The sequence below is a fragment of the Elgaria multicarinata genome, chromosome 2 (genome assembly GCF_023053635.1).
Source record: "Elgaria multicarinata webbii isolate HBS135686 ecotype San Diego chromosome 2, rElgMul1.1.pri, whole genome shotgun sequence".
NCBI lineage: Eukaryota > Metazoa > Chordata > Lepidosauria > Squamata > Anguidae > Elgaria > Elgaria multicarinata.
This window is the reverse complement of record NC_086172.1, coordinates 96254410-96280222: the sequence shown is the minus strand read 5'-3', so window position 1 is coordinate 96280222 and position 25813 is coordinate 96254410. Positions and strand designations below refer to the sequence as shown.

Below are 25813 nucleotides of genomic sequence, written 5' to 3'. Positions count from 1 at the left end.
GCCTTTGTCCTTTCATTAGTATATGTAATACCATCTTTGAGTTAATATCCAACGCAATATAAAGTGAACAAAAATTGGCAACAACTGACGGTGAGCAGCCGTGCTAAAGTATAAAATGTTAATAATTTGTGACCATCTTTCATGCAATTATTTCTTGAAAACTAAAACCACACAACCTTACACTTCAGTAATATGTAAGAGATCTAAACAGAAATGCAATTGCATGAAAATGAAATTTTAATTATATGTATGCTGGCATCTCTCTCTCTCTCTAATCTTACAGATCTACACACATTGTGTATACATATATAGATATAAATATACATATACAGATTCAGGCTGCTTTTAGACATAAAATGTATAATGTGGAAGAGCACCGTTAATTTACCTGCTGTTGACTTTACCCATGACATTAATTGAAGATTTGTAATTGCCTTTCTTATGATGTAGTGATAATATTTTGTGGTTGGCTGCACAGTATAGTGGGATGTTGTAGAGGAGTACTTCTTGGGCAGCCAAGGAAGGTTTTTTTCCATCTACCAAAATGATTTTTTATTTTTTGTTGTAATTACAACACTGAAATTCCAAAAGCACTTATATGAAACCAACTACAAAGCAGATACAAATATGGTGCCTCCCTATCTCTCGTTAATGTAGATTCCAAAATTTTGTAAGATATTTCCATCCTGTTACAAAATTGCTGCATTTTAGTTTGTTTTGATAGGCTTTAGTATAGCTTGATTTTTTAAAACATCTGTTCTATCTCCCAAACTTTCCTGAATCAATGATAAAGCGAAAGCAAATGTTTCTCCAAAGTTTGACTACTATCGTTTTGTTGTCACCAAGAGGTTCTCAATGAGCTTCCTGTAGGACTGTGGAAAACTGTCTTTCAAGTATCCTAGTAGTGATTCTTTTAATGTGGTTTATAGGTTATAACACACCTGCAGAATATCTATTTTAGCACAATGCCTCCACATGTGAAGATAATCTCCTGATTGCTTATACCCTCACCAACAAAGATGACTGTTAACCTGTTCAGTTGTTGAAGCCAAAGCCTCTTCAATCAACTGTTGAGAGAGTGTATTGATACTATTCTGTTTTCAAGGTAAATTGTAGCATAAGGAGCTCTCTGAATTATCTGCCAGAGTACAAAGAATAAATTTGCTAATGACTTGAAAGAAAACATGTAAAGAATAGTGAGTGTTGTCATTGGGAAATTGGGTAGGCTTTATCTGAAGTGGTAGGTGAAGCACATGATCTTATGTATTTTGTTGCTATAAAGATAACTAACATGCTTGAGTGATATGGAAGAGTGAAATTGGTAAAGGAAAAGTCCAGTGAATGTAACATCAATGACTGAACTAACTGGTGGTATTCAAATTTGGAGTAGCAATTAAATGGAACAGATATGTACTAAGAAGGTTATAGAACTGTGATAAGCCACAGCCAAGTGGTAAAGAGATAAAGTGGGAGACATCTTTGGAAAATTACTAAATACTTTAATTTCAATAATTACAAAATTTTAAATACTGGAAATTACAAATGAAACAAATGATAAAAATGGACTATTTATAAAAGCATATACCAAAGCAAGTGATTTATAAACTTAAGCCCATATTTCATATCCATAAAATTGATGCAAGCATGCGAAAGAGATGCACTTTAAGTCAGCAAAACAAATAGGGGATATACTAGTATTGCACACACAATAATGTGTTCCAATAGTATAGAATATCTTTTCCCAGAAAAACACTATTTTTGGACAAGTCGGCAAAATGTAGAAAAGGCATTAGACTGGGAACATCAACAAGAATTATATTCATTGCTATTAATTTTAGTAAGATGGGCAGGAATCATGTATGAACCATGCAATATTTTATAGCCACTTTCACTAATATTTATCACAGAGATAGGGCCAAATCTATCACGAAAATTGATTGCCAGATGGAGAAATAATAATTTTCTGAGAACTGTTAGAATGAAAAGAGGATTTTTCTAAGGAAAGCTCAGTGAAGTTCTAACAGTGCAATCCAACAGATGTCTACTCAGAAGTATGCCCCGTTGGGTTCAATGGGATTTATGCCCATTTGAGTGTGTATAAAATTGCAGCCTTAAAAAAAATGCATTGTGTTTGCACCTGAAGATGGCTTATTTGCTTTATTTTTCTCACTGGTAGATAGTTAGCATTACTGACTTTTTGCTATGTTGTTAAAAATGCAGGACAATTTTTTCCGCTTATATGAGATGAAAGAATTTGTCCTGAGTTTTTGTCCTGAGCAGAATGCATATACATGCATTCTGAAGCATTAGTTAGCAGTTAAATAATTACTTTTACTTGTACAGACCTGGCCCTTGTTGTCCTTGGCAATGGGATGCTTCCACATGTAATCAAATATTAATTTGCGCTTGCTCCCCTTGGGTCTTTGCTTAAGGTTCCCACCCCTTTCCAGATGTGCCCCACTGATTATAAAGTTTCGGTTGCCAGTCACTAACAGCTTGGTGAGACTTGTACTACTCTGGTACTTTATCATTGTATAAGTTTGGTGTTTGTTCTTAAGCATATTTTCTTGGTTTACTTACAATTTTGGAGCAGTAAGTATAAATGGGAAGTAAAATATTAATTAATTCCTTTTTAAAATATAGGTAATGGGAGCATTGTGAAGTTATATTGCTGCTTTTGTGTGACCAATCAAATGTGAGTAAATCAGGTAAGATTTTTAATCAATTTTATTAGAATGCAAGGTGTATACAATATTTCTTTTGCTGTTCAATGGGAACAAAATACTGTATAGTTCAAAGTGAATGATGCTGTTTGTTAGGTTTTGAAATTGATTTTCATCCAGCCCAATGAATAAAATGCCCCACACCCATAGAAAGAGGGTGCTCACAGTTCCTGACAGTCTCATTTGCTTTATATGTTGCTTCCTAAAAACAAAGGGAAATGAAGTGAATGAGGACAATCCAGTTGTCTTTCTGTAGAAAATGAAAACAGAGTTAACTGACAGCTAAAGTAAATGCAGGATCTGGATCAGGACCCTGATATAGTGGGTAGGGAACAAATGAGAGCCTTTTTTCCAGTGCATATAACAGGCGCAAGGGTTCGATCTGGACCAGGACTATAGCAGGGGGCAAAGGATTAAAGCCTTCCTACCCTCCACACCAGAGTCCTGATCTCCCCACTTCCCAGGGGGTGAGGTGAGGGCTGTAGTTTACTTTTAAAAAGCCATTCAGGCAATTGCTAATTGCATTAATGGTGGCACATCTAGTTTGGCCCCAGTGGTTTATCATTACTTAACATTTAATTTGTATGTAGGGTATCACTAGGAAGTAATTACACCATTTAAATAAACCTTAGCATTTATGTAATCCTCCTGCTGGGTGTAAGAGTTTATTTGCTTTTCACTATAGGCTGATCTTGCAGCTAATACGTTCTGTTTTTATTAAGTGCACTGAAGTAGGCTGTCACAATGGAAAGATTCTGGATCTTTGCTACTATCTATAATGGCACTTAATGGTGTGTTTGTCGTCTTTTCCCCCTAAAAAGTGTGTTTTCCCCATATTGTAGATTGGGGGTGCTTCTAGCCAGAGGGCTCTTAGCGCTACCAATCAGAAGGCGTTCTTCAACTGTTCCATAGTAAAGAAAAAGGCAGAAGAAAATACAGGAGGGTTATGAGTGGAAGACAACATCGTCTGGATTCCTTCTAAAATTTGGTGAATGAGGCAGGGCAATGGCTGGATAAAGTCTCATTGGGAAGCAAGCAACCTTGGGCTGCAGTGCTAAACCCATTTGCAAGAGCTTAAGGCCCATTAAATACAGTGGGACATATTTCTGAGTAAAAATACATAGGATTGTGCTGTAAAACCCCATGCAACTTTTTGAACTAGACAAGATTGGGTTTGATTATTATGACAATGTAGTGTTGGGTTAGTTCTCCCTGTGATAAAGCATATTTGCCACCCCAGTATTTCCTGTTGCTTGAGGTCATCTGTTGCCTTGGTGTTTTTTTTAAGCCATAGAAGAAAGGCAAAAACTGCACCTGTTCATATGCAGAATATGCCACCAAGGCAATATATATAGGATGCCTAAACTCTAAAAAAAGTTTCTTTAAACAGAATTGGATGCCAAACAGCATAATTTCTCTGGGGGTTCTTAGATATTGTGTATGTACTTGATACATGAATGCAGCCCCAGAGGTTTACATTGTATATGTACCTAAGGATACCCATACAGACTCTTAAAATTTCATTTATGTGCAGACAGTGTCTGTGACCTATCTTTAAAGTATGTGTGTGTGTAAGAGAGAGTCATTTAGCTCAAGATTCTTATGAGGAGGCAACAAGCTTTAGGTGTGTAGCTTATCATGCCATACTTATCAAAAGGCCCAGATTTTGAGCATGGTGATTATGTTTGAAATTGTCTTTAATGCAGCAGTGGAATGTAGGAGTTCCATCCCTCTTGCATCCCTTCTTGTCAATAGGAGATTGTGAAGGACAAACATCTGGAAAGACAAATGTTTGGAAAGACAAGTGCAGTAAGCTTTAGCTTGTCAGTGGGAATTGCCTGCCTAACAGTTTGGTCTCGAGCTCTTGCTTCCACTGTACCTCTGATAATGATTTGAATCCCTGGCCCTTTCTACACCTAAGGATTATCCCAGGAAAATGGACGGATCGTCCCTGCCTGCTCCTGGGATCCCCTGTGTGTTATTTGCATGCACAGGGATGATCCTGGGATGATCCCTGGAAAAAAGGCAGGTGTAGAAACGGCCCCTGTAGATCACATCTGAGCCAGCCTTTTGAAAATTTCTTAGCTTTTTTATGTAATCTGTATACGTATTTTTGAATCACTTGCCATAATACTTCTCTACAATGTTAACATTCATTTTAAAGGCATTTATTCCTCATAGAAGAGTAATGCTTAGAAAAAATGGTACATGAACATTATCCTTATTTAATGTACTCAATAATTTTGTGATGGTAGTGGTGACGCTCCCAGTAACAATAGGCTGAACTGCTGTGATGTCATGGAACATTATTGAATATTCTGGATAGAAGAATATTCATCAAAATATAAAAGCTGTCACACAAACACCATACTACCGCCACACATCCTCCTTGTACATCCCATGCTGCCATTACATGCACCTACATATATCTTTTACTCACAAATGAACACAGTTTTATTATTTATTTATTTAAAATATTTCTAGACCACTGTTCAGGGCAGGAGCAACATACAAAAACAAAATTAATATAATAAAAAAAACACCATGGAGTAATAAAAACAAATATTTCAAGTATACAGCATCAACCTACAATACAGTTGCAACTACAACCCAGTCTGATGAAACAGAATCAGGGGAAGGCTAGAGCAAACAAGTAAGTCTTCAGGGCCTTCTTTAAAATCTGCAATGATAGGGCCTGGCAGACCCACGATGGCAACTTGTTCCAGAGGTGTGCAGCTACTGCAGAAAAGGCCCTCTCTTGTTTTCCTGCCCCCTTAACACCCCTCACAAGTGGGCAAATGAGAAGGCCCTCTGTTGCTGACTTTGAACTGTGGTCGGGATGATATGGGCGAAGATGCAACACATACTGTGCAACAAGCACTTACTGTACCTGCTGCAAAGCCATAGAAGACAATACTTGCATCACTGCAACACCTACAGTACTCACAATCCACTATGATATAATGTAGCACACCTACTAGAATGTGTCAGTCTCAAATTGAGTAAGTGATTAATTAGTCAGTCTGCAATCAGAAGTAGGCAGAGGTCAAAAAAAGATGAACAATTAGCATTAAGCTACAGTTTTAGTGGAAGATAATGTCTCATGGCTGGCAAATACCAGTGGCTCAATCATGAATTTGTTCAGAACAAGAAGGCAATAATGAAAGGGTTTGTTTCAGGTTCAAAATCAGTCAGGTCAAGGGATCAGGTACTAGGTGTTCAGAATGGAGTGGGAAATAGGATCTGGGACAAACACAAGTTCTAGGAAGTGAGTAAGATCTGAGTTGTGCGCTAACGCAGTACATAGGCAAAGGGCCTTCAGTCTGTAATGTTATCACAGCAAGAGTCAGGCTGCAAATCATTCCTTCTCAGTGGGGAAGATGTGTCTTTCCAACTCAGCTCTCTGCTGTTAGACTCGACTGTACTAACTCTTTAAAACAGGCCAGTCTTGTTTTTATGGAAGCAGTAGTTTGCTAGCCTAGATGGGGATTTCTAGAGTTGTGGGTGTGACAGTTTAATGCAGGAGGCCTTAGAGCTTAATCATCATACTGTCTGGCAGGGTAGCCCTGATACTAAGGGAGTGTCTATGTTTTTAAAATGAATTCCTTATCTTTGCTCAGATTAGACACAGCCTTTTTTTGGAAGTAGGATTTTGTAGGATCTAGTGCCTTCCTCATTTTATGCATGTTATGGGCATTTAACAACATATGCTAAAAAAATTTTTTAATGGACCCCAGAACTGTTATTAATTAAATGGATACTGTTGTTTTATACCATTGTTTTTATATTTTGATTGTTTTAAATTTTGTATACTTTTTAATGATCACTATTTTTAACTTTTGTAATGGCAGCTTGAAAATTCCCTTGTTAATATATTCTTGTTTTGTCATCAGTCATCCCAAGAGAAACAAAATTATTCATTTTCTTTGATTTAAATCTTGCCTTATTCTGAGAATTCAAGGTGTTGACAATTGTATTGAATGTTATACGTAGACCATACCTCTTGGAGGACTCCAACAGTAACACTGGGCTGGATCCAGACTTCTCTCCCGCCAACAGGAACATCTTATGATCAGAGTTTTATTTGGGGGAACACTCCTTCCTCTGGAAGGGTGAGGTGACTTTTACTGGTGGCCAGGTATCCTACTTTACAGAGGACAATCCTCTATTTTGGAGATCTTGCAGAAGATAGTCCTCAGTTTGAAGGTGTCCGTCAGTGAAGAGGTGTCCAGCCCAAGTTTTGTTTAAAGTCAAAGAACCCTAAGATGGGAGAGCAGGAGCCTTGAAGTTGCTCATCAACAGTTAGCACCTGGACAGCAGACTGAGCAGGCATGCAACTCACCTGGTTTATCTTTTGCACTATAGTGAGATATATTGTATTTCTGTTTCAACTGTAGTTATTATTTCTAGATTTACAGACTTCCCTGTTTCCACTAGTGGGATTCTTCTGCTGGATCACTTGCTTTTTGTGGACTGATGGAGCTCTTCTGTATGTGGAACATGAAGTCTGAATCCAAGCTATGATAACTAAATGGACCTGAGGAGGATGGAGGATGGAGGGGTGGAGGAAAAACTGGATTTCAAAATATTGATTTCTACAAAAATGCACACACGACAATTATCAGAGCAAAAATAACCATTAATATTTTCAAATGCTACTGTGCATTGTTGAAAAAAATCCAACTATTAATGGCCAGAAATCTGCTGTTTTGTGGTTAGAAGATATAGAAAAGGAAGTTTCTTGTCAAGCTTCTTATAACAAAGGACAGGGGTTTTTTGGCTTTGAGGAAATGACATGGTGATGTCCTTTCAAATGAGGAAATGAATCCTTTTCCTGTGAAAACGAAATCTTCCACATTTCTCAGTTGCCTTTTAAGCCTTTCAACCTGTCAATGAAATTGTGTAATCAAATAATAGCATGCCTGAGGCTTATTGCCTTTTCTTGAGAAGTGGTATCATCAAATGATGCGCTCTATTGATTTTAATCACACTGAGCCAGAATTCTTAAACTTAGAGTAACAGCATTGGCTTCATTGGAATTACTCCAGAATTTATATCATATAAAATCAGAATTGTATTCACTTAAGAAAAATATGATCCACAGTAAGGTATTGGAATGTCAGTAGGCAAAAGAAAATACATGGCTGAATTTTCTTTTCATGGAAACTATTTATTCAAATAGTGTTTTCCTCCGACCAGTTGCTAAAATTGTCTGGTATTTGCTTCCATTTTTGTGATAAGTATTCAAGGTCATTTCAGTGCTTAAATAAACAACCAGCTTTACTTTTTCAGTTTTTCTCCATTATACTTTGTACCTCAGTACTGCACTATGAACTTGCTGCCATACTAGAAGTGTATTTTCCTATTTTAGCCTGTTAAAGGTATTTTCCTGTTAATATTGACATTTGTTAATGTGTCTTTCCCAAATATTTTAAATCAGTAACACATGAAAAACGTTATTTTCGCAGGGAGGGAGTTGGCTCAAAGGATAATTATCAAAACAATATTTATGCTAACACTGGGAAGCTCAAACAAATTTTTGATTTGTTACTCATAATAATTGTTAATCTTGAAAACAGTTGATTGGATCATTAGACTAAAGATTTGTAAATCACGCTCAGGCTTTCCTGCCTGCCCCAGATCTCCTCATATGTTTCCCTGCCAAGAGATGCTTTCCACTTAAGTTGCTCCCACTTCTCTTGACACCTCCAGCATTCCATTACCCTTCTCTCTCCCACTCGCCCCATTTGCATCATCCCAGTGTCAGCCTAAATCTCCAAATCCCACTGCAACTTAGTAAACTATCTGCAGCGAACTTGGTAATGGGCAGAGCAGTCCAAAGGAGCTGCAGGGAGGAGTGGCATGGCAAATCCATCATTATATTCCAAGACTTACCGGCTCAAGTCAGCCAGGGTGGCAGGTGTGTATGTGAGTGTGTTTTGCTATGTCAGCTTCATGGTGGCATAGCTGATGGTCCTGGGTAGGGCCTGAGCCAGGGAACAGAGTGGTTTGGATCCAGTGGATCAAAGTGGGCTCCTCCCCCCCCTCGTAGACACCTCCATTTCAGGACTTTCTGCCAGCTATTGCTTGTCCAGGTGCAGTGGGGGGTCTGTGTCATGGCAGTGCATCGTCCAGTAGTACTTCTCTTTGCTGGAGAGGCACCAGTGTGCCATCCTAATCCCTTCTAGCCATCAACATTTGGGGAGTGGGGTTAGGATTGCACTCTTAAGATCAGAGAAGTACACACAATTCCACATTGTGTCATCCAACAAATTTTCTGGGCTTTCTTACAGAATCTGTATTGCCATGGTACAGAATTTATTTTTGTTTTTTTTAGAAGAAAACTTCAGAGTGACTATTATAAGTCAGTGAGCTGAAATATTTTGGCAATGTAATAAAATAAAATAGTAGCATGGGCGCATTTTAGTTTGAGATGCACATTTCACATATATAATGTGGTTGAATAACTGTAATCTATTTCCATAAGACAATGACTGGTTTTGGCCTGTGGTTGCATTCCTAAAATACTTCTAAATCTAAAACTTGCGTCAAATTTAAATTTGACACATCACAAAAAACTTAGGTGAGAATCCAAAGCTAGCTGTACTTATTGCTTATTAATGTACTCTTAGAAATAGAGAATAAACAAAATGTTTTGCTTTTGTTAGCTGAGATGAAAGGTTTGGCTATAATTGCATAGTATTTTTGAACCATTTTATTAGCAATGCAACTATTGGCTTTAGAAACTCATAAATTATCTCAATACTTAGGTTGCAATCCTACGCATGTTCAGACAGAAAAAAGTCCTGAAAATAATGCTCAGCGTTCCCCAGCCAGCATGGTTGGGTGGGAAATTCAGGGCGTTGTTTGTAGAACTTATTTCTGTCTAAACATGCATACATAGGATTACATCCTTAAGTATCTGCAGCATTCTGTCAAAGCTCAAAGGGCAGACTTTAAGCTGTAAAGATTTTCTAGATCTTTTTATTTTGCTTACAGAAGGCTTTGTTGTGTTGCTTTGTTCTTCTTTGTATTTTAGGGATGCTTTAAAATATACTTTGGCTCATTGTGCATAAAATGAGAGTAGGAGATGGCATATTTGATATGGTTGGCTAACACAAAGAGCATATTGGAGATTCTTTAGGTTAATTATTCCTTGGTATCCATGAGGTAGATAAAACACTCTCACTTTGCATGGTTGACCATTAAACTCACTGATGTAAAATATGTCAGGGATGGCCAACTTCTTTATAGTTAAGGAGCATTCCATTCTCCCAGCTGTAGTTTGAGAGCAAGAACTGTATACTGCGCCAAAAACAGACCTCATGAGTAGTTCGGCTCCATACTAAAGTCGATACAACTAGTTGTAAAGGAAAGCATGGTTATAGAACACTTGTGCTTTGACTTAGCTGGGACATAATGTACAAAACTTTAAACAGACAGATGATATTAAAATGTGGAATCTCGCAAATTGAAACTATTTGTTTTGTCCTTACAACTGAAACTGTAGGCACACCTTATAGGTCCCCATCTCCAGTCAGCACTACTGTTACCATGATATGAAAGGAGAGCAACCTGCCCTCCCACAGGTTAACTCAAAAGAGCACAAATGTATTTGTGGGGACAGGGAAGAAGAAACTCATCCCTGTTATGGAACACACCAATTTGCACTCTTTCTGCTTGAAAAATGTTAGATGGCAAAAATTAGGTGCAGCACTATTATGTTCATGTTTAAATTGGTGTTTTCCCCAACAGCGGTGTGTGGGACACCTGTGCAGATATGAGAAGAGAGGTACAAACGAGTTTGTATTTGTTACTGATCACAAGTCTATACATACCCAAGGCTCTTTCTCAAGATGTGTATAGTGTCCCTTGTTGGAATGTCCAAAAGGAATAGGTTGAATAAGTTCTTGAGTGCTAAGGTCCCAGTTATCTCAGTCTAGACAATTGCAGTAGCTTGGTTCCTAAGATATGTGAATGCTAGGAATTTCATGGAATGGACATTTCCTGTCACTTTTTCCCCTCTGCAGCCACTTGCACACACCCCAGCAAGTCTTAGGAGTCTTCTGTCCCCATCTCCCCCCCCCCCAAATAGTTTGGTATAGGTTGAGGAAGGCTGTTGGGAGAGGTGCACAAAATTCTGCCCTCTCATGCTTACACATGACTTTGGGTGATTCTCACCTCCCCACACTCCATCCCATATTGTAAAAGGCAACGCCTGACCCTCCAGAGAGGCTTTTTGGGGATGCAGGCAGTTGCAGGAGTGCAGAGGAGACAGGACATTTTTTCTTGCTTGAATTTTGTTTTATTCACTTATCTTAGGATCCAGGTAAGTGTGTTTACGTGTGCTCAGAGGATAGGAGAGGCAGCAAAAGACGTATGAATTTAATGGATGGAGAAGAAGCTCTTTAGAAAGTGTATGAGCTGGGTGGCTATAGCCAGTGAGAAGTGTAGGGAACATTGAAGAGCTAAGGTTTTGAAGGGGTTTGAAATTATATAAATCTGACAAACAATGGCGTAAATTGATTATTCAACATTCTACTAAGGGATTCTTTGTAGTCTCGATGTCTCATACGTATGGGTTATGTGCTTGCACAGAACTGTCATTCAGAACATTCTAGAGCTGAACAGAGATTTAGGTGGAAGCCCTGCCCACCATCTCCGTCCACGTTCCAGGTGTAACTCCCGCCTGCCTCTCAGTTCCTTTCATCCACTACAGCGACTAGCAGCATTTGGAATGTTCTCTTGTCTCACGGCTAAAAAATCTCTAAAAATCATTTTGTCCTCTCCTGGGATGCTAAATAGAATTCCTTTCTTTTCTCTCTGTCTTTTTTCTCTTACTTTCCTATTTCCTCTGAGGTTTTCTTTCTTTTCTTCCTGCCACTTAGGCATGCATGGTCTTCAAGGCCTTCTTCAAAAAGTGTGGTGGGAAAATACCATTGATCAGTGGACACTCCAGCTGCCTTTTTTGCCTTGGAGAGGTGCACAGGGTGAATTTATGCACTCTACTGCTAGGCCTTCATGAATCAGGCCAGGAGAAACAGAACAGCACAACTCCATGCCCTCTTGTGGGAGCAAGCTTTCTAGGCAGCAGAGACAGCCATGTTGAATTGGCCTCTGCATGCTCAACCTCCATCTACAAGAAACCAGCTCTGGCCCTGGCTCAGTTTCTCCCAACATGCAATATCATGGAGAGGGAAGAAAACTAGGCTCAGTGAGGCGGCAGCCCTAGCACTCTGCATAGTAAACTATGAGGCATACATGGCAGCCTACCAACAATTGTTATGGGAAAATGGAGCAACCTTCTTTGATCATCTCCTGGAAGATTCTAAGAACTTGGCAGTGATGTTCCAAACCTAAGCCCACAGGCTAGCAGGCCAGCAGATCAACACAACCCAGCACATGGTGAATTGCTCAAAGGCTGCAGCAACCACTATCCCTCTGAGATGGCATAAACTGGCTCCATATTTCAGAACTTCATCAAGAAGCCAAATCAAGAGTAGAAGGCCTCCCATTCTATAGCAAGGGCCTTTCAGCTTGGCCGCAGTGCCAAGAGATTTTACAAAATGTATGGCACTAGTGGCAGCTCAGCTGAAGCTTCAAGTCATTATTGTCCTTTCATTTAGTACATAGACTTTCTTTGTAGCCCCCTCTCACCACTGCTTAAGGATATTTCCCTCTCGCTTCTTCCATCTCTTGCACTGCTGGTCAACAAAGAAAGATCCTGTTTCATCCCATTTCTAACTTGACAGTTTCTAAGGGCACTTCTTGATTCCATTCAAGCCTGCACCTATCTACTGGAAGAGGTACACATTATAGCGCCTCACATTGGAATTCCAAGCTACTGGTCAGTGTCAAGCAACCAGCATCCAATAACTTGTTGGGGTCATGTCCTCCACCACCTCAGTAATGCCACTAGCATGCCACTGTATAAGACCACTACAGTTATTTTTCCTATGAGTCTTCAACCTAGAAATAGACCCTTGGACTCGTGCCTTGTCTCTTCCTGATTCAGTCCAACATTCTTTACACCTCAACTTCAGGATTCCCAGCCTGTCTTTAAAAATCGCTACGAATGCATCCCTTCACAAGTGGGGAGCTCACTGCAGCTCATTCCCAATCAAAGGACTTTGGTCTCATCAGGAGAGAACCCTGCATATCAACCAACTTGAGCTTCTTGCTGTTGCCAAAGTCCTGCAGGCATTTGAACCCAGCATCAGAGAGCGATCCATCCAGATTGCAATGGACAATACCACCATTGTCTAATACACAAACAAACAGGGTGGGATGACATCCCTTCCCCTTCTTTGACTCGCTCTCAGTTTCTGAGACTAGTGCGTATGTCATTGCTTTGTCCCCATTGCTATACATCTTGCAGGAATGTCCAGTCTTCTTGCTGACTCACTCAACAGGTCTCCTCATAACCGAGAACTCTCCCTGGTAATCACATGGAAACTTTTTAACATCTGGGGCAGCTTAGTTATCGACCTCTTTGCTACAGTTCTAATTAGGAAATGCCACCCTTTCAGCAGCACAGCTGGACAAGACTTGAATACTTTGGAGGATACTTTCCTTCTTCATTGGGGGGGACATTCTAACTTATGTGTTCCGTCCTCCCTCTAATGACATGGGTGGTGAACAAGATACAGGGCAATGGGACTCGTTCCATCTTAATAATGCCATGGTGGCTGAGGCAAATGTGATTTGTAATGCTTCTCCTCCTGCACAAACACACCTTTCTCTGCCTCTCTCGCCTCCGGGATCTCCTCACAATGGGAAGATCAGGCACCTGAACCTGGAAAATCTACATTTCACTGCATGGAAAATAGACAACCTCACAGGTTCTCCGATGAAGACCTGGAAGTAATGGCTGCTTCACACAAACCTTCCACCCAAGCGTCATATGCTGCCAAGTAGAAGGCCTTTCTGAAATTTTTTGCTCCAACACAGCAGGACCCCAAATCCTGTTGTTTACTGACAATCTTGGATTTTCTACTTTCTTTGAAATCCAAAGGCTTAGCACTTTCCTCCATCAGACTTTACTTAGCAGCCATATCGGCTAATCCTGACAATATTGAAGGTTTTTCTTTCTTCTCACAACCTCACATTAAATGGTTCCTTAAAGGACTTGCTAACCTTGATCCACCAGCTTCCCCTTTATCCACCGGCCTCCCCTCCAGTCCTGGCCTGGAATCTGTCAGTAGTACTGGTGCAGTTAACGGGCAAACCTTTTGAACCTATGGCCATGGCAGACCTTAGGTTTCTCACAATGAAAGTGTTTTTCCTCATTGCCATTACCTCAGCACAAAGGGTGAGCAAATTGTTTGCCTTACATTCTTTACTTTTCATAGGGACAAAGTAGTGGTATGACTGGACTGCTCCTTTCTTCCATATGGTGGCTCACAATTCCACCTAACTTAGGGTATTCTACTGCCAACTTTCCTCCTTAACCTCCCTCCCTGATGGAGATCAAGTTTCATTTTCTAGACGTCAGAAGGGTGTTTTCTTTCTGCATCCAAAGGACAGCTCCCTTTTGGAAATCTGTCTTTTTATTTGCCACTCAGGTTCCAGGAAGGGCCAACCAATGCTGTTCCAACACTGCCAAATGGGTGGTTCCTGCCTATCAATTTGCACACCTCCCGACCACACTACATGTAAGAGCTCACTCAACTAGAGCTATGGCATCCTCTGCTGCTTTCCTCAGAGATATTTTGCTCCCTCACTGTTTAATGCAGTGACCTGGGTTCAGCAGCCTACATTCATCAAACATTACTGCCTGGATATCAGAGCTTGCGATCATACCACATTTGGCAGAGTGGTCCTTTCTTCGATTCTGGTATGACATCTCCCTCCACCGGTAAGTCTTTTCTTTTCATCACTCATTTGTGTGAGTCACAGAAACCATAAGGAAGAAGGACAGCTTGCTTAATTGTAACTGTAGTTTGTTGAGTGGCCATCTTTGAATTCACACAACCCATCCTCCTCCCTGCTTTGATGCCTTGCCCTCTTTATTTCTCCACCATGGTGGACTTGGAACTGAGAGGCAGGCTGGAGCCACGCGTGCCTAAAACTCAGCTTACCTCTAGAATGTCCTGAATGACTGTTCTGCGTAGGTACATAACCCATACACCACTCAAAGAAGTACAGTTACAGGTAAGCAACTAAATATCTACTTCAACTTTCTGTCCAAGACTCCATGTTCTATCAATCCATACAACCTAGTCAAATACACATTTACTTCTGTAGCATTCTGTTTTTTATTTCTTGTGATTGTTTTTGTCTTTTTAGATAGTTCATGAAGAGTAGGATGATTGAATCTAGTCTGTAGTTTTGGAGTTCAGTGATTTCTCTCTATCCAGTGTTGCTTCTACTCCCTTCCATGACAGTATTACCCATTTCATCACGGCCCTCCCTTTATGAGGTAAGATATTTTGTGTGTGTGTTTTAGGTTGTACTTAACAAGCATTCCTTCTGGTATTAGATCATAAAAGTGCAATAATATTTTTCACTTTTATAATCTGAAAGCATCAAGATCAATAATTCTTTATTCTTATCTAGATTTAGGTAAATGACACAATGGGCCTGTTCAGACAACACATTAAGCCATGGTTAGGCTGCTAACCCCTTTGCAGCAAATGATTTGTGAGTGTGTTTTAACCGTGGTTATGTAGCCACCATGGTTAGGATTCACACGACATGCTACATTCATTCACACATCACACTAACTCATAATGTTTAGCTCGGAATGCTTAACCACCATGGCTTAACATGTTGTCTGAACAGGGTCGTTTAAGCCATTTTTCTTGGCTGTGTTTGTGGACCACACTGTACCCATTTTGGTCTCTTCTAGCATTCATTTCTACACGGGGTGGGATGAGGTGTTATAATGATAATGCAAATCCACACAATTGTCTATGTTTTATAGAAATTGTTTCTGGTGCTGCTACTTTAGTATTAAATGAGAGCATGTATTGATTTCTTTGCAAACAACCTTTAAGAGCTAATTTATGATTTTACAAATGTCTAAGAAAAAAAAAGGGATTGATTGAGTCATCCCTCCACCCCCAAAACAAATTATTTAGTAGAACGAAGTTTTTGGAATCAGATTGTGTTGTCCTGACGTCTTAATTTTGAGTGACGTTTGGGTTCATTGTTTAAGAGCAGAGTTTTAGAGATATTTCAGTAGAAGACATTCAAGCATGTGCTTAATTCTCCCATTAAGTAATCTGTAATGTATATTGTTCTATGAATTTATATGAGATACTTAGGTTTGTATATGTAAATGTTGGTTATGATTTCTAGCTTTAGTATAGCTTTATTTTTTATATTAAAAATGACACAAAATAAATACAAAGGGAAAAAAAAGAAAGAACACATGATTTCAACTTACCCCCTTCTTCCCAAATTTTCTAGGCAGAATTTTCTCTTGATGATTTAAACAGACTTTATCAACCAGTTGGTGTATATTATTTTTATGATTGAATTTTGGGTTTCTTGTTGTACAGAAAAAAATAGAATGGCTGTAGGATTAAGCAGTAAATAAGGCAAAAGAACCTCTCAACAGAGATGTGGGCGCAAGTCCAGAAAATTGAAATGTTACTAATTTTGGTGGCAAACTGGATGGTTTTTTTATAAATGTCTTTTATATGGAAGCGCCTCTTTGCTTTCTGTTCTTTGTAATGTCTATTACAAACAACATGACATCATTACACTGTGCATTTCTCCCCCAGCCCCACCAGCCAATTATGTGAGGCAGAGGTGGGGAGACGCACAGCATGATGACATCATATCATGCATTGTTTATATTAGATATTACAATGAGCAAAGAGACGCAGGGCAATGGTAGTTCTGCATCTCTTGTAGTTTCACCTTTTTAGTGCACAATCCTATCGGACTAGAGGCTTATGGGTGTGCAATTGAGAGTGGGAGCTGCGTTGTGCCTCCCGCTCTGCATTTTAGCTAGATGGGCATTTTCACCCATCTAGTGGAGGCTTCGAGGAGGGGTAGGGAAGCAGGCTGAGGACAGCTGGGTATAGCTCGTATCCCCACATCCCCAGTCTCCTGCCCTCCTACCCACTAGCATGCCCTTTTCACTCCTCTATGAACTCCTGTTTGCGAGGTTGTAGAAGCAGCCAGTGGGAGAGGGAGGCCAGAGCACTGTCTCTGGCCCTGATTCAGGAATCTGAAGTATCCTATGCCTCCCAGTCACTGTCTAAGGGCCATAGGATTGTTCCTCGAATAACTTTTTTAATAATAATAATAATAATCAAGGACAAAATTTTTACTTCTTCCCCATTGTATCTTATTTCAGGAAAAATTAATTTAAATAAGTGTTAATTTATAAATGTGTTACTTTGCAAGCATTCCTTGTCTTAGTTGTTTATATTTTTATATGTGGAAAAATTCCATAATTCTTCTTCGTGGTCTCTATGCATCACATACATGGGCTGTAGACCATTTCTACAGCTAGAAATAGGCGTTTTAGGCGGGAACCCCACCCGCACTGCTCACTGCGCATGTCCCAACGGTTCCCACATTTACCTCAGTCTCTCTTCAACTGCCATAGTGGTAGTATCATGAGGGAAGCTTCTCAGTGTTTACTCGATTTTTTCTCTTCAGATAGGTGTTCTTTCTTTATCTTTTTATTCTTACTTCTCTATATTTCTGTTTGTCTTCATTCTTTTGGTGTTGCGTTTTTCTCAATTTCTTCGTTTGGAGCATATGGCCTTACGTGCTCCATTTAGAAAATGCACGGACTGTGGTAGTAAACTACCACTGTCTGATGGGCATAATCTTTGTCTCCTCTGTTTAGGAGAGGGACATATCGTGGAGGCCTGTGGCTATTGTCAGGCTTTTTCTAAACAAACAAGGAGACATTGATCGGACAGATTGAAAGCCATTCTTTGGCGAAAGATGTTAAAGTCTGGATAACCGAGAAGGTACGATGTCGAGCACTTTAAATGAGCTGAAAAAGAAAAAAAATATTGAATAAAGCACCAAAAATGCCACAGGCTCAGTCACTTGTTATTACAGAGGTGTGCGGAGTTGATACGGCGCCTCAGGCTGCATTACCCACACCAGGACCATTGTCCGTCAGTGTCGGTGTACAGGAGGAGATCTCCATCGGTACTGTACCGGCGCCTTGGCATCGAGGGCTTATGGCACAATCAGCCATACCACCAGTGCCTCCTTTACTGACATCACCAATTCAGAGTTTGTCTCGAGAGGATCAAAGACAGTTGGTGTCCATCAGTGAAGGGGATATCAGAGAGGTCTCACCTCTTCTGGTAGTTAGAGAATGTATAGTCGTGATTGTCGTGGCTGTTCACTTGATTTGATGTTTTCATCTTTGACAGCGAGAGGTTATACCTAGTGTTATTACTGTCCTAGAAAGCGTTCTCAATCCCCACGTAGATGGGATATGCATCGTGATGGGGGTTACCCATCTTCAACCTATTATTGTAGGGACATGGACAGATGTGATTATGACTACAGTTGGCCCCATTATCATGATAGTAGGCAGCCTCCATCAGCTGCGGTATCGAGACTGCACGGAGGAGATGATGAACAATTCCGTGTACCTCCTACTGTTTCTCGATGGAGTCAACTGCCTTCAACACAAGGACTTTCCAATAAGGGACTTAAAGTAGCAGCTGTATCCTCTTTTTTCTTTACAGTTGATGGTTTTTCCTTGTTTTCACATCCTATAGTTAAGCAGTTTTTAAATGGATGAAGTAATCTCGCACTAGCAGTTCGACCTATTATACCAACATGGAGTAGTTCGGTTGTACTTAAAGCCCTTTTTTCAAAGGCTTTTGAGCCTATGGCTACAACTTTGTTGCAGTTACTCACCTGGAAGGTGGCCTTTTTAGTGGCAATCATGTTGGCTAGACGAGCCAGTGAATCGCATGCCCTTCGGGTGGATCGTCCATATTTGGCCTTCCATAGAGATAAGGTAATACTCAGGCCAGATATAGCGGTTTTGCCCAAAGTGGTTCCTCCATTTCATTTGAATCAGGACATAGTATTGCTTGCATTCTTTCCGTCCCTGACAACGCAGTTAGATCAGACTCTCCATACTTTGGATGTGAGAAGAGCTCTAGCTTTTTATATGGACAAATCAGAACCTTATGGAAAATCGCCACAACTTTTCGTTTGCTATGAGGATCATAAAGGGCAGCCAATCTCTCCACAGCGGTTATCGAAATGGGTAGTAAAGACTATCCAATTAGCTTATCAAATGGTAGGATTGGAACTCTCAGCACTGGTGAAGGCACACTCAACGAGAGTGGTGGCTTCGTCTGTGTTTTTGACAAAGGGCTTGCTGTCCCAGATGTATGCAAGGCGGCTACATGGTCTACACCAGGAACATTTGTGTGACATTACCGATTGGGTGTTCAGTCCAGAACAGATGCGTCTTTTGGAAGAGCAGTACTGCCATCAATTTTAGTTTGAGACACCTACCCTCCTTCGGTAAGTGAGCTTGCTAATCGCCCATATGTATGATGCACAGAGACCACGAAGAAAGACAGGTTGCTTACCTGTAACTGTAGTTCTCGAGTGATCATCTGTGCATTCACACAACTGTCCCCTCTTTGGTGTCAACATTATGTTCTTGATGCTGAGAGTGAAGGTTTCTTCCTTTTCCCTTTGGTACTGAGAGGACTACAAGGACTGAGGTAAACGTGGGAATCGTTGGGATATGCACAGTAAGCGGTGGGGATGGGGTTCCTGCCTAAAACGCCTATTTCTAGCTGTAGAAGTTTCCTGAACATGGTCTCCATACAGGCACAGAGCCCATGTGTGTGAATGCACAGATGACCACTTGAAGAACTAGTTACAGGTAAGCAACCTGTCTTTTTGTGATCATGCTAGTTAGCTTTTCACACATTTTACAGTCACATATTTTCACCTTTGATTCTATAAAGTTGCTGTATCAAAGGTCTGTATTACAATACTGTTGTTACAATACTGTTGTTGCTTGACAGCCATTGACAGTCAAAACACATTTTTATGCCACCAGTCCGCTAAGTGTGACCTTCCAATTCCTTTTCTCAGCTTTTTGTTCTGCTTCCTTCAACAGTGGACACAGAGGTGCCAATCTTTGTGCTACTCTTTAATTTGCACAGCAGGACCTACACGACCAAACAGATGGCTGATCTCAGTCAGGAAAAGAAGACTGTAAAATGCACCCAGTGCTCTGCATCATTTCAACCTAGCGATGTTGTATTTTTTTGTCCCCATTGCAAAAAGGTCCCTGAGTGCTCTGGAGGACTTGTAGTAGAGACCTCAGATTCACCGATTGCTTCAGCCTCAGGAAAAGAATGTTCAGGATCTAAAGAAGGCACATCAAAGAAACAAACATCTCCTATAGGAGACGTAAGCAGACTAAAATAAGAGATTTTATTCTCTTTTCTTCTCCAAGATATATATTCAAATTAGTTTCTGCCTTGTGGATACCTAGCCAGCAACAGTCACGTCAGAGGTGAAAGAGAGGGAGCTGTCAGGACTCAGACCTACACTGCACACTCAGCTCCTTACCCACTCTGCCACAGAAACAGACAGGAGACAGATACGTCATGGGACATAATGCCCAGCCATATGTGCCAGGACAACATAGCATAAAGAGCCCTATCTTGTGAATAGCAGTAGTCTTTCCAGTCCTAGATGTGACCTCCTACCAGATAGGGCTGGTAAGAGTCCACACAGGCACATCTGATGGCGTGTTGAGCCAGTCTATCAGAGAGAGTGTTACATGGGTCAATCACCTGCCTCCTACATGGGCGAGGTAGTCTTTCGGCCCCCTCTCTACCTGGGAACCCATGCGACCACTCCACCTCCACATGCTGTTTCGCTTAACTGGCCAGTCCTGCTAGTTATTTGCCAAGTAGGCATTATTCCTCCCCGCCCGCCAACTGATTGCCTCATTTAGCAGGGCAGCAGTAACTGCTCCACTTGTGAGTTCTGAGGAGCTGCCCCCTTGCTCTCGTTCGAGCCTGAGTGGGCAGAGAATGGAGGGCTTTCTGACCTAGAGCCCTATTAGCAGAAAAATAATTGGTCCCTTCCTAGTCAAAGTCCCATTTTGAAGTGAGATTGACCTAGAGTAGCTGGAAGGGATTCCTTTCTGCTAACTCCCAGTAACAAAGGAACAGCAGCTGTGACAAAGTGAAAGCTTTGATTGAACAGCATCAGAGATACATGGGGTTGCCAACCTTTTACCCTAGCAAGACAGCAGAGTAGGAGGTGGTGTGTTCACCATGGCTCTATCTTCCGACTTTCTCTTCTTACATTGCTACTTGTCATGGAATTTGTAGAGGTATGGGAGCCTGCCTGGAACAAGTAGATTAGCAACTCTACAGAAGTACAGCTGGAAGAGCTCTGGTCACTGCTAGCGATGGCTGAATATGTGTGGGATTGCCTTGTTCTCTGATTTTTCCTGTGGTCTGTAGTGGAAATCCTGTTTTTTGCAGCACCTGTTGAAAGACCTGCCTTTGAAAAGAAAAGAAAAAGGAAAGACAAAGTAATTGTCAGGACGTAAATATAGGGTCTCTGGACTTGGAATGCACTGGAGTGGTTTATGAGGTAGTGATGGAGAAAGGGTAGTACTATCTGAATGCTTTTACAGTGGTCTTGCCTCAGTCTCCCTCGCTCCCTCCTTCTGGTTGGGTAGTGTAACTTTTCCCAATTTGGTGCCCTCCAGATGTTTTGGACTACAACTCTCATCAGCCCAAGTCAGCATGGACAGTGGTCAGGGATGATGGCAGTTGTAGTCTAAAACATCTGGAGGGCACAGTTTGGGAAACGCTAATGTAGTGACTGAGGCTGTAGGGAAATTCACTGTAGAGTTCTTTCGGTGTAGGGAGATTCACTGGAACTTTGCGTGAGTAGTGACAGTGCTCTTGCCAGTGGTATCAATGAATGTGTGGATAGTGATAGCAATGGTTGGAGTGGAATGCTGAGCCTTCACTATGAGAGAGCTTACCTGCATGTATGGGTGCATACTTAGCTTTGTGTCTCTTGGAGGTGGGGAGAGAGGGAGAGGTTTCTTTCTCCAATACAGTATAGCTAAGACAGTTTTCATTTCATTTATTTAAATACCCCTAGTGGGATTCATGGTAGCCTTCAACTCTGCAGCTGTCAATGTTGGGCACCTTTGGCCCACCCAGTCTGATGAAGCCACAGCTGCTGGCACCCCTAAGTACAGTATGTGCTGTGGTGGTATCCTTTATGCCCCTGAGGGAGGGGTCTGCTTACTCCATTCCCTTCAGAGATTGTCTGAGAGACAGAGTTATATGGCTCCCCCCTCCCCCTGCCCCAGCCTGAAACTATAAACTGCAAAGCTATGTGCTGGTTATGGAAGTTTGCCACCTAGTGACCGAATATGTTACTGCGAGCCTCAAGTCACATAATGCATCATCGCACTGGGGAAAATTGTGTTTCTTTATCGTCGCTTTTCCTCCTGTGCGTTTGTCCTGATGACTTCCTCATTCTCAAGGGAGAAGAAAGACGAAGTAAACAATGTGCACGTGGCCCATTCACTGGGCTGTTTTGATCGCACTGCTTCTCCTGCACACGGCAGGAGATAGCGGCAAGTTAATAAACATGTCAAATTTCAGGTGTCTGTGTTTCAAGGTCATGGAGCTATGGCTCCGACAGACAGACAGGCAAACAGACAGACACATCCTCTTTTATATTATTATTATTATTATTATTATTCGGCTTAATATAATAAAATTTCTAAGCAATTTACACATAAAATACTATAAAACCACAGTGATACGTATATAATATCTATATCATGCAATATAAAAACAATATAAAAATAATAAACTATTAAGTTACAATGAGAACAATAAACAGTAAAACAGTGCAGTGCCATAGTCAATCACAAGACAGGGAAAGACTATGTAAACAAATAAATGTTCACAAGGTGTTTGAAACTCACCACAGTTTCTGTCTTTTGAACTGTGCGTAGCAGGGTGTTTCTGAGAATGGGTGCAATTCCTGAGAAGGATCATTTTTGTGATGTTACATGGCAACAGTCTGTTGGCCATGGAATGACCCATGCGGCCTCCTCTCAAGATCTCAACAGTTCACTGAGTGAATATAGGAATAAGTGGTCTGCTAGGCATCCTGGTCCCAAGTTATTTAGGGCATTGTATATCAACAACAACACGGTTTGGTAGCTAATAGGCAGCCAGTGCAGTTCTTTTAACAAAGCTGTAACATGTATATAGCTAGGTGCCCCACTGAGCACCCCAAATCTCATAATGACTGCTTCCAATGGTGTAAAATGAAAGTTAAACAACTTTGAGGACAAAATAGTGCCCTGTGGCACCCCACAATTCAACTGCCAGAGGGCTGAGGTTACCCAGTGTTATTCTCTGGAAATGAAGCTGTAAATAAGAGTTGAACCACCGTAAAAAGATGCTCCCGACTCCCAAATCATGAAGATGATTCAGGAAGATACCATGGGGTCAATGGTATCAAAAACTGCAGAGATTGAGAAGAGAGTTTATATATTGCAAAAGGAGAGGGGAGAAGGCATGAAGACATTGGCAGCATACTTTGGGGCATAGGTTCTCTCGCCCCTTGCTTATCTGTGTAGGGTGCTTTGTCCTTGCATCTCCAGTTGCAGGAGTCGAGAGAGAGCTCCTGCCGGATGTTTGAACCTGGTGTCCTGGGCTGTAAGAGGTCCCAGAAGACAAGACTTACCAAAGTGCTACTTGTACATTTGTTCTGAGGGCAGGCTATTGTACTAATGTACTCTGGGCAGATTACAACCAGAGTGTCTTACTTCAGTGTGTTATATAACAAGGAAGGTGAGGCTTTTTTCACTAATGGTGCCTCAATTATGGAATGCCTTCCTTAAAGAGTTGTGCCTGGTGCCTACATTGCATTCCTTTTGAAACCAGGTTAAGAGCACAATCCTATGCATGTTTATTCAGAAGACGTCCTACAACTCTTAGCATTATGATATAAATTATTAATCATATTTGCTCTTTGCCATCCTAGAATATATTGGATAAAAACATACAAATGTTTTAAATAAATACATTATTTTACTTTTGTCTTTCTAGAAAACAAATGTACAAGGTCCTTTTGTTTCAGTCCAGCACTACCTAATGCATTTATTTTGGAACACTTTTATCTCATATCATAATATCGTATTTAGTACTGTATACTCTAAACTTGTAGAGAAGGAATCTTTAAAAGCTTTTGTTGCAAAAATAAAAAAATGCACATTTTGAATGAATGTAATGGGAAAGCACTTAAAACAGAAGTTTCAGATGATAGCTCATAATTCATTACATTCATGTAAATTAGTCTTCTTAAAGTAGCAGTCTTAAAAAGAGGTATGCAAACTTAATATAACTGCAGATAATCCATTTTTGAATTTCAGATAATACCATGACTGACTTACACCTGACAAGCAAAGCTAGAGGCATTCACCAAGAATTATCCTCTTGCATTCATACGGTATTATCTCAAAAAATCACTTCATTTACTATCAATGATAGTGAATTTGACATCTCAGATGGCCATCAGTATATAAGGAATATATCATGATCTGCTTTTGAAAAAAAGATGTAAATTATATTAAAATTGTAATTGTCTCTATGAAACCCATTTCCTTAATTTCAATTCCGTTAGTGTAGGAATCATATCATATTAGTACACATAATTTTGACATCCTCTTGTTCTCTCATGCCTAATCTACACCAAGCAGGATATTGCACTATGAAAGAGGTATATAAAAGGCAGGAGCCACACTACTGCTTTATAGCGGTATTGAAGTGCACTGACAACTGTTGCGGCCCATTGACACATACCATATACCGCTTTCACACTACTTTCATACCGCTATATCCTGCTTGGTGTGGCTCCTGCCTCTTACATACTGCTTTCATAGTGCAACATCCTGTTTTGTGTAGATTAGGCCTTAGTTATACACATATTTGTCTATTTTCTAGACATCAGCTATGACATTAATTTAATACTTACAGTGCAATCTTACACATGTCTTCTCAGAAATAAGTCGTATTCCATAGGGCTTACTCCCAGGTAAGTGGGTATAGGGTAGCAGCCTTAATTAATTAACATAATTGCAATTATTTACACTATGTCATATTGGCTTAGTAGCCAATACATCTGCTCCTGTAGTTCTTGTTTTACTACAGAAACTGGTGGGAACATGTTGGGTCATACACACAAAAAAGAAGTATTTTTGCTATGGTTACATTATGCTCTTTACGTTTTTGTTTATATTATTACTAGAATCCCTTAGAAATGTTTTTAAAACTCTTAACAATTGCTCTAATTGATAAGAAACATTGCTTTTTATTGAGGCTGCCCCCAAACTGTAATGTTTCAGGTCAAGCTCTGTTGTAAATACATTTGTACTTATAGTCTCTTTGCTTGATTTCCTCAGCCTTTAGTTTTAAAAGGCTTGTTTAGGTGCATTGAGAATCAATTGAAACAATGCATATGGATATCTGAGCTTGCATTGAATTGAATCAGATCATTTGTTCATCTAGCCCAGTAAGGTCTACTGTGACTACAACAGTTTCTCCAGGATCTCAGGGTGAGGTCTTTCCAAGCGCATTCACATTGAATTTAAGACTTTTTGCACCAGTGCAGGATGATGCTATTCAGGATGGCTTTGACAGTTCTCCTCTTTCACTCTGTCACTTGCTGGTGCATGGGATAATTGTCTGCTGCCTTATAAACATACTTATTCTGTTACAGAAAACAGGGAAGAAAGGGACTTACTGGAAGGCATATTGCAGAACTCAGGTTCTATAATTGGGATGCCTTTTGGGCAGTATTTTCCAGAAAGAAAAATACAACTACTCATTTTCACCATGTTAATTTCAGCAACTGATGTAGAACACAAAAAATACGATGCAACATGAATTAATTTGGACTTCCTGACTGAAATTGATCAAAAGTATTAGATGTGGTGGTGTGTGTGTGTGTGGATCCAAATTTTCATATAAAGTGTCTCTAGATGTTTCTCCTTATTTAGCCTTTAAGATATATTTCAACTGTTGTTTTGAAATCTATTAAGTTCACCTTTTCAAGTTCTC

The 25813-nt window shown here is 40.4% G+C and overlaps 1 protein-coding gene across 2 annotated transcripts in view; it reads left to right on the top strand.

The window, feature by feature from the left end:
• The first annotated feature begins 933 nt into the window (after positions 1-933).
• Positions 934-25813, top strand: part of STK33 (serine/threonine kinase 33) — a 59806-nt gene continuing 34926 nt past the window's right edge. The window contains exons 1-3 of one of the 2 annotated variants that reach the window (XM_063118762.1): positions 934-1105; positions 2644-2708; positions 15012-15144. In XM_063118762.1, coding sequence (XP_062974832.1) covers positions 15103-15144 — 42 coding nt within the window. In that variant the 5' untranslated portion in view covers positions 934-1105; positions 2644-2708; positions 15012-15102. The remainder of the gene's footprint in view (positions 1106-2643; positions 2709-15011; positions 15145-25813) is intronic. The other variant, XM_063118763.1, reaches the window with a different exon arrangement.